General features: G+C 42.4%; 1 protein-coding gene across 2 annotated transcripts; it reads right to left on the reverse strand.

The window, feature by feature from the left end:
• Positions 1–1,108: 1,108 nt before the first annotated feature.
• On the reverse strand, positions 1,109–9,700 carry LOC135263690 (stanniocalcin-2-like). Of its 2 annotated transcripts, XM_064352006.1 has the most exons (5): positions 9,428–9,700; positions 6,794–6,936; positions 4,839–5,050; positions 3,910–4,233; positions 1,109–2,113 (listed from the first exon to the last, which is right to left on the reverse strand). In XM_064352006.1, exons 1-5 carry the CDS (start codon positions 9,567–9,569, stop codon positions 2,092–2,094), a joined length of 843 nt encoding a protein of 280 aa, XP_064208076.1. In that variant the 5' UTR covers positions 9,570–9,700; the 3' UTR covers positions 1,109–2,091. The 2 variants fall into 2 exon arrangements, with proteins under 2 accessions (XP_064208076.1, XP_064208075.1); XM_064352005.1 differs by lacking the exons at positions 6,794–6,936; positions 9,428–9,700 and having other exon boundaries at positions 4,839–5,688.
• Between the last annotated feature and the right edge of the window lie 97 nt (positions 9,701–9,797).

Raw genomic sequence — 9,797 nt, forward strand, 5'->3', positions numbered from 1 at the left:
GATTTTTGGTTTAGGCCGTTCATATTTTAGGAATCCGTTACAACCATGCACGAACTTCTAAACGACTTCAGTGACTTGATGTTGCTATAGATTGATTAAATTAGCCTTAATAAAATTGGCGTATAGGCGACTAGAATCCTATTCAAAATGGCGATTGAATTTTAAATGCAGTGAAAATTGTCCGTACTTTATTATGTCTAGTTTAATTGTCCTAAATTATTTACTTTATAATTTCATTAAGGGCATAACATAGGCTATCCTATTTCTTTACCTTTTGTAAGAAGTTGTAAACACCATTTGCGGGTTAATGACAGCAAGCAGGCTATTGATATATTCGTTGTTTACAATTGTGAATGTGATCTTGCTTAAGGTGATTCCGTGACAGGTGACCCTTACAAAAATTCACATTCAAATTAAACCCGACAGCTTCAAAGCCTTCTAAAAAGACTAAGACTCAATGTAGGTGCCTAGATTTTATTTATTGTAAACATTTTTTCTGTGGTTTTAACTATACTTTGTTTTTTATTATTTGCTATATCCATAACGTGGGTCCTATGTAGCATACAGCATAGGCTACCCTGACTTATTCTCACTTGCGCGCCCTCTTGCGGCTCTTATTTTCAAGTAAGTTTTTTATAAGGAAACCGGAGCCCATTCAATCTAGTCTATTTGAGGCTGAAACGGCTCCTTAGTCTTTGAAGTTGTGACGAGACAACAACATTTCCCTTTAATGCTTATAGCCAACTGCAATGAAATTCTCTAGATTTTCTAATCAAGTATGTGCGCGAGATTGGTCATCGATGTGCAAGTATCACGCCTGATGCTCGAATAGGCTCATTTAATTTCAAAAGCTCATCTAAAATGATGATTTTCCAAATAAAACAATATCGAATTGTAAAGAAATGCTTTCTTAAAATATAGATGTATTATATAATATCCTTCATCCAGAGAAATAAGTCTGATTTAGGTGAAAGTAAGGTCTGTAGAACAACAGTGTCAATAATGTAATGGTAGCACAATCCATTACGTTATCTGTGTATTAGATGGATTAATGTACCATCATTTTCTGTTTTGAGTGAGACAAGCAAATAGCATATGGACATATTAATAAAGAAAGCATCTCTTAAGAGAAGAATGTTTAATACAGAAAGCATAACATGACCGATAAAATATTGAAATATTATAAAATTATATTTGACTTCACTGCTAGAACCAGGGTAACGTACAACAGACAGGGAGAGGCCATGTGGAGACAGACAGGTCAAAATGAAAGTGTGATTTAAGAGACACACAAATAAATAAAAACCATCAAATATTTACATTGAGGAAATAAGGTATAGAAACACTAACATTTAAAAAAAAACACACGCTTTAAAAAACACACAAATATGTGGCTATAGGTCCACTGTGTTCATATATGTCTACATTATTTATACAAATGATCAACTGACATGAAGTGATTCACTTGCCTCCATCTAGACTCGTCGGTTAATTTGATTTGTGCAAGAGAAGGCAAAGATGGTGCGAGCACACAACGAGGAGAGATGTGTGAAAATAAGGACGGAGGTTTGAACGGCTGTTTGGTTTCAGCGAAGTAGTTTGGCCAACAAAAAGCGAAACGAAAGAAACGACATTAAAACATTTAAAACAAAAGCGGCGTCTTTATGGTGGTAACGGTTCCATTTGTAATTTCAAAGGGAACTTCAGCTGGCGCTCACTGGAGCGTGGGCAGGAGAAATCAGAGCTATGCCTGCCCCTCCGAGCAAACGGACAATTTTGAAGCCGGAGCATGTCATTAGCAGTCGAACGGTGGAGGAAAGAGGTTGGAAGAGAGAGAGAGTTTCCCGGGGTGTGTCACGCACGGCTTCCACTTTATCTCAGTCTGTCTTTCTGAAGACGGCGCTTGGATAGGCACCAGATAATCCTGGGACTGGTCTAAGTATGTATAACAGCTTTGGGAATGCTACTCGTCTAAGTAGCTCCCGGTGGAATTGATTCCGTTCCTGAATATGAGCCAATCAGGCCTTTCTGTGTAGGTGAGGTAGGCTGAGCTTTGTCATGCTATAGGCTACATTGGCTACGAAGCAGCAGTCACTGTATGTGGAATTGCAGCCTGTAAAAAAAGCAGAAACAAATTCGTTTCAATGCCATAAATTCTGAGGAGGTCGTTGTTCCTTCTGAAGCAAAATCACGTGCCGCGCAGAAGGTGCACTGCTGCACGGATTTGCTGGAACCTGTCCGATAACTTCATCTGAGATTTGCTTGAATTGGAACGATTCAAACTGACTGTGAGTTTATGTACGGTACCTGTTTCAGTTCTGCCTCCTATTCAGAGGTGGAAAGGCCAGGGGTCAAAAAGCTTGTCATGTATTTCTTCCAACCATGGAGCTCAGCCAGCAGATTTCACTAATTACCTCATTATTTTATTAATTACCTTCTGGCTGAAGAATTGTGCTAATTGGCAAACAAGGTAATTTGAAGAAAATACTAGGGGTGGACTTTTACTCTCTGAACCTGGATTTTCCACCTCTGCTCCTATTCTGCATTCTTAATACAGGTGGGTATTCACCGACCCACCAAAGATCATCTCATTTCAGCTGCCTGAAGTCAGGTGGGCTTCATAGATTAGTTGAGTGAGTTATTAAATTAATGTGCCGTGAAATGTTGCCATGCTCTAAATAGCTTACCATGCTAATTACACCATGCAGTCCTTGCATATTACAGGTTGCCAGCATGGCTACTTCAGCAAACTTCAGGCTTATCGTATAAACTGCTGCAGATGGAGATCTTCTCAGCAACCTATGATACACCGTTGCATGACTGTTTGAACGCATATGTTAGTGTAAGAAGAGCTAGCACATGCATTGCCGGTTTGCTAATGCTACACTGCCATGGGTGCTGTTCAGCTGTGATGGCGTTAAATGCAATCATTAGCCATTTATTAATGCTAACTCTTATGCATGGGTAAGTACCATGAGCCAGAGACTGGCTTCAGTTCTGCAGTTTGTATATAGTAATCAAGTATCAAAAGTCGTTATGCAAACACACCTCCGACTTAAAAACAAACAAATCCGCCTACGTTACATATCAACAGTAAATGTTTGCTTTCCTTTGAAAATTCAATTAAAGGTTTATACTCATCTTTAATACATAGCATATACTGGCGCGGTATTGATATATAATGAATATATAAACATGGATTGATAGAGACATTTTCTTAAAAGAAAATAAATAACTATATTTGATTTTAGGACTAATGCTACTATTTCTAATGATGATACCAACAAAAAAAAAAAACTAAACATTATATCTTAAGACCTGAAATGTTGCTTTTGTGAATGAGTCTTCCTCTTGCTAGCTGTCATAAGAGTGTAGGTCAGATGGGGGTTGAGAGACAGGATGCAGTTTTAAGAGACAGGAAGTGAAGCTGCCAATAGTTCCGTGGAGATTGGGGGGGGGGGGGGGGGGGGGGTTGGGAGAACAGGGAAGGAGAATGGTTCCTGGGGAATCAGAGAGAGAAAATCTGCAGTTTTGAGGGAACAGAGAGAGAGAAGAGGGCGGTTTTGAGATTTTTTTTTTTTGGGGGGGGGGGGGGGTGTCAGTGAGAGAGTGTGTAGCTTTCATAGGACAGACATATAGGTTGTAGACACAGTCTATAGTTTTGAGGGGTAAAACAGCCTGCAGTTTCGGGGAGCTATGGATGGAGTGTGTAATTTTTGGGGTACAAGGATGGAGGGCACAGTTTTGGGGGACAACAAGGAAAAGAACAGGTTTGTTGGAAAAGGGAGGGTCAAAGAGTATAATCGGGGGGGGGGGGGGGGGCGGTGTCACTGAGCCCCTGCAGATTGGTAGTCGGGGGCAGTCTGACTGAGAGGCTGTCATCTGGGGGACCTGGATTTGAACTTTCACCTCCTGGTTCCGGATCTTTCTGGGTCCTCGGCCTCCTGAGACGCCTGGCCGGGACTCTGAGAGCTCTCTGGCGGCCCGTTGCCCTCGGTCTCCCCGTTGCCCTCTGCCCCCCCGCCCCCCCCCTCATGGGGAGCCTGGGCGTGGGCGCTCTGGGGGTGGGGCGGAGCGGCGGGGCCGGCGGGGGGGTCCCCTGGGGTGCACAGTCTCAGGCTCTCGCACAGGGCGCCCCAGTTCTGCTCGCACTGCTGCCGCACGCTCCAGGTGAGCGCCTCCTTCACCTGCTCTCCACAGCTCAGCAGGATGTTCACCAGCTCCAGGTGAGGCCTGGAAGGGGGGAGGGCACAGAGAGAGAGAACCTTCCGGAAACTGACCAGGGGCATGGGACAGTCACACAGGTTCTGAGTGAGGGGGCTATGGGACTTTACAGGCTCTCCCTCTGTAACTGGGACTGCTTTAGGGAGTGGGATCAGGGATGGAGCTAAGGGCAAGAGTGGGGTCAGGGGTGAAGCTATGGGGGTATATCAGGGGGCCAGGGGGCCGCTAGAGGTGGGGTGTGAATCCGTCCCTTGGGGATGGTTTTGAATTTAAGTTAATCACAAAAAATAAATACAAATTTTACAGGTCTTACCCCTATTCTGAGCTGTCTAGGCTTATCACATTTTGACATAACGGTGAAGGCTGAGAGAATTCCAGAAGTTCTGAAGAATGGAGAGTTATACAACTGCAACTTTTCAGACACAGTAACCTTTACATGCTTTATGTGAGTCTCAACCCCCTCATTACAGTCTAATGCTGTCTTTTAGATAATAAGTGATAACAGATGTGTTATTTAATTTAGCTTCCACTTCTCACCTTCAGAACGGTGCAAAACGATGTGTGGACTAAGCGAGGGTGGAAAAGTGTGCAGCGGGTGCACAGGCGGCGCTCACCCCTTGGGAAACAGGTCCTGGAAGTGGATCATGTCGACCATGACGTTGACGTTGCCCTTGGCGGCAGCGCAGAGGTCGTAGCGGGTGTAGCACTCCCGCTGCAGCTGCAGCACCATCTCGCTTATGGCCAGGCACTTGCGGCTGCTGCAGCTGAACTTGTGCCGCAGGCCGTGGGCCATGCACTTCAGCGCGTCTTTGATGAAGGACTTGCCCTGCGTGGTACGCACACACACACACGCACGTACAACACACACACACACACAGACAAGCACACATATGCACATACACACGCACACGCACACAGACGCATGCACACACATGCACAAGCACACAAAAACAAATGAACATGCACAAACGCATGCACGTGCATACACACGCACGCACGCACGTGCATACATACACACACACACATGCACAAGCACACACATGTATACACACGCACGCATACACATGCACGCACGCACAAACACACACACAGATACACATGCACATAAGCATGCACATGCCCACACACGCACAACACACACACACACACACAGAAGCATGTTGGAGATACTGTGGCACAGACTAAATAAAAAAGTAATGACTCACAATTAGAAAGGACTTGAGTCAGTAATATTTGATAATATCATTATTGATCATTTAAACATACGCTTCTTCTGTTTCTATTGTGCTATCGATTAGTTGTAAGAGAATCACATCAAGTATTCGCGCACTTAATATCTCTGTGTTCATTCACTGACAAGTCTATTCATCATTGTTCAGTATATCTGTAGCGTTTATCTACTCTGTTCCGCTGCTTGGTTCTGGTTAACCTTGCAATTGTGCAATTTTCTGTTGTATGATTGCCTATTAAAGGAGTACTATGGTGGTTGAACGTGACACTTCTTTTTTTTTATTCTTCAGTCATTTCAATGTACTTTAAAACGTATTTTTCTAAGCCTAAATTTCCCACTATAAAAATTCACCCGAACCGTCTGGGCGTGGTAATGAGAACTGTCAGTTAGCTATGATTGACAGACCGTTCCCCGTTACCATAGCTACCCCCATGATACGCGCTCTCTTTGGGAGACTGAATTTTCACAAGCTAGCTAGCTTAGTAGTACATCAAGTATCGATAGATAGCTAAGGTAAGGACGTTGACTTGTATCCAGTTACAATTTTTGCTATCTAGCTAGCCAAGTTAAGATAAAAGCACAACTATAACGTCCTCATAAAAGCGAACTAGCAAGCTAACGTTATCGATAACATTGCCTTATGAAAGCAAACCTCCTAGCTAGCTAACGTTAGCTAGCTAGCTAAATGAATATAACCAGAAATAATCTAAAGGAACTCTAATTTAAGTGAACCTAACGTTAGTCAAATATTTGCATTGTCTGAACAGCAGGACGGTGTGTCCTGTCAGATTTCTTTACGGGGCGTGGAAATAGGAGTGGTTACTGTATTCGTGACGTAGAAAAATGACAACTTTCTCAACCGGTTGAAAATGGGACGATGAATTTAAAACGCATATTTCTCCAAAAATACAGAACGGACATATTTAATACTTTGCTCATTGTGTTTCTTCAATGCCTCTTGTGCAAATAGCACATAAAACAGAGAAAGTGTGAAAATCACCATGGTACTCCTTTAAGTGATGGAGGAAGAGCAATTTGGCTTAAAAGATCTTCCACTTCAACTAGGCTTTGCTCACAGCTGGCCTACCAGTACTTTTGAGTAAAGGCCCACACCTGCAGAAGACTGAACAGGTGACAGAGCATCTACGGCTGGGACCTCCTCTCAGTTAGTTTTACAGTACCATATTCTGCTAAGCAAAGCAAAAAGAAAAAAAAGAAAAAGGGAAAAAGCAGGGTATTTGAGGCTACTTTTGAGACTAAACCTCATTGGAAAACCCTGCGTGCTGGGTCTGGGGGCGGCGCAGGTCCCGTACACAAGATGGACGGACGGGAGTGTACCTGAGAGTCGAACTTGCCGGCGTTGTGGAGGAAGGACATGCAGATTTCCTGGAGGCCACGGATCTCACACGAGTTGTTCTCGAAGCACTCGAACACGCCACAGCCCACATCCCCGCTGTTCACCAGGCAGTGCTGAATGTCCACTGCCATTATGACATCACAAAGGATGAAGAGAGAGGTTTACTTATTGCACAACAGCTGCGGCTTTCCTGAAAGAAACGTAAGTCAATTTTACCCTTCGAGCTGTAAGATCACAGTATGTGATTAGAATGCTCTTGACTGAACATTCCAATGCTGATGTAACAATAACTGCTAGTAATTAAAAGCAGTGGAGTTCTAGAACACTGATTTATAATTCTGGAAAAAAACATTCCAAAAAAACTACTCTTCAAAGGGTTAATATTCCTGTATTTGGGGCTGCATTGTTATAAACAATAATAATAACTACTAATGTAGGGATAAGTATTACTATACAAGTAGTCATGATTTATTTATTTTGCAGATCCAAGCATCTTGCAAGGCTAATGCCACATGGCACCATATTAGCCTTGTAAGATATCTATCACTGGAATAATAAGGGCAACATTTGCACAAAGTGAAGAATTATAGTAGATCATCTCTCTAAAATAGCGACAGAAATATCACTGCGCAGTTTCTAAAGTAGTGCTGTTCAGTGAACAATTACATGGCCTACTTTCACACAGTTCAGTACACTTCGGTTACATAATATTTCACATTAGTGCAGAAATAATTTTTATGGTTATAAAGCAGGATTTTCTTGGCATGTCTCAATCAAATATCACCATCAACCACTGTGCACCACGGGATAGAAATGCAATGTGATTTAAAACAAATGTCACAACACTGATGTGTTTGTGGCCTAGAGATTTATATGTTGAAGGGTGCTAATAAATGATCTCAGCAGTTGTTCCAGTGTTTTGCATTTCTTGTGACATCTCTTATTGAATTTGGTCGCAGTAAGTCAAGCGTTCAGTTTGCACTCGTCTGTAAGCAATCACATGACAGCTATTGTCACGGAAATGTGAATGCTGAAAACGCTCATTGCAAACACGTGCCACCAGAGGGCAATACAGAGCACTGGGTTAAATCTCTTGTATGGCTGAAAATAAGTAGGAATGACTGATTCCTTCTAATTGAGCAAACACATTCAAAAAGATACTAAGACGGATGTGAAAATCCCCCCCCCCCCCCCCCCCCCAATTAACTTACATGTAACACTTCAGAGGCATTGGCTATCTATACTAATGTGTAATTGACTTCATAACTGAGATGTAAAGCAACTACAAAATTATGAATTGATATTACATATGTGCAAATGTCTTTATCCAAAGTGACTTGCATAGCTTTAACTTAGCCAATTAAAACAATTATTTACTGAATAAATCATAGAACACAATTAACCAGTTTTGGCCTCCCTGGTTAACATATTCAGCTTAGAGACGTGTCCTTGGTACACTGATATGCTCCACAGTCTGGATGCCTGCAGTTCTGCAAGGCATGGATGAGTATCATCATGCACTAGTGAGTCCTCTATTTTAAACAGGGGGGTGGGGGGTCCTTGAAGGCACTGAATACAATATAGATTTGGAAAAATATGTCAAAACAGTGAAATATAATAAATATAATCATAGGTTATATATCCCCCCCCCCCTCCCCAGTATAACCCAATATGACCCTTTTTAACTTATGACGAGGTTCCCCGGATGCTTTTGAAAAAACAAACAAACAATTGGGGACGACGCCGGCATTACTTGCTGCTGCACGATGCCGTTATGCTAAGCTACATGCACCTGCAGTGCGAAATTTAATTCTCCAAGGGGACCCTCGATTCCCACAGATACAAATCTGAAACTTAGCCAAAGCAAAAACTTGTTTTGTTTTTTTTTTGGGGGGGGGGGGGGGATTTTTTGGAGAGAGAGAAAAAAAACTACATAATGACTCTTGCTTGGTTCAGTAACGTCTGTTTGGGGAATGTCATTCTAATAGTGGGACAGACTACAACTAATGGTGTTTAACCGCTGTTGGATTGGCGGTGGCCAAATATTTCGGGTAGCTAACAGCGTGCTACATTTCTGTTTATTGTTAGCAGGATAACCACGAATTTCAGGTCGGAGCACTTGACACAGAAATTAGCACGCACGCATGCATGTATGTATGCTCTGCAGCCTTATAGTGAGTGAAAAATGTAATTAACCGAGAAAGGGTCCTCCGAATCCAACTGTCAGTCTGGTTGCCTAGGCAACGCTCCAGGCGTCTTTCACAAAGCAAATGGTGAAAATTCACTTTTATAATCAGATGTGTTGCATTATTCAGCAAACAAGTAATAAATAATAAAAGTTTCAGCGTTTACATTTTTTTTTACAAAGCAACCAAAGGATAATGTATTTTCGTTAGAAAGCATAAGAATAGCCTATGCAACTGACAGATGATGTCCGTGGCATGTTTCACGCACGAAACAATACTGGGGTTTATAAATCAAGTTTCATTCGGACATTAACCGCACGTGCAAGAACGCACGCGCACACAGTCAAACTTAGGACAACACGTGCACTCAGTGGTGCAGTTTCTCATTTTCATTAGCGAAGCGATGGCAATGTCTTTTTTCTAACCTACCTGTGTTCTGCAGAGAAAGACGCCCTTTCTGCTGGCTTGCAGGTTTTTCTTGCTGGCTTTCGGGAACATCGATTGGATCAGTCCCCACTACTTGCTTGAACGCAGCAAAAATAATAACCGCTATTGCACATTTGAGTAGCATCTCAACGATATGCACATGGAAGTTAAAATAATGATATGGTAATTCTTTTTTTTTTTTTTAAATAGCTTATTTGAAACAGCAGGATCTTGTGGTTCTGCTGTTGAAGGTAGCGCCGAGACTGAACGTGAAAACGAGATTAATGCCGCCTATATTACACTGGTGTCATTTTTGATGAAGGAGTTAAGCAGGTGTTGTCATTCATGGCTCTTGACCAATCACAGTTGCATA

The sequence above is a fragment of the Anguilla rostrata genome, chromosome 9, assembly GCF_018555375.3.
Source record: "Anguilla rostrata isolate EN2019 chromosome 9, ASM1855537v3, whole genome shotgun sequence".
Classification (NCBI taxonomy): domain Eukaryota; kingdom Metazoa; phylum Chordata; class Actinopteri; order Anguilliformes; family Anguillidae; genus Anguilla; species Anguilla rostrata.

Coding starts and splice junctions, on each gene's coding strand:
- LOC135263690 (XM_064352005.1), bottom strand. CDS start 5,383: ATGCTTCTGTGTGTGTGTGTGTGTGTTGTGCGTGTGTGGGCATGTGCA. Junction 4,234..4,838: donor CAGGACCTGTTTCCCAAGGG/GTGAGCGCCGCC, acceptor CCCCCCTTCCAG/GCCTCACCTGGAGCTGGTGA. Junction 2,114..3,909: donor GAAAGATCCGGAACCAGGAG/GTGAAAGTTCAA, acceptor CTTTTTTTACAG/GCTGCAATTCCACATACAGT.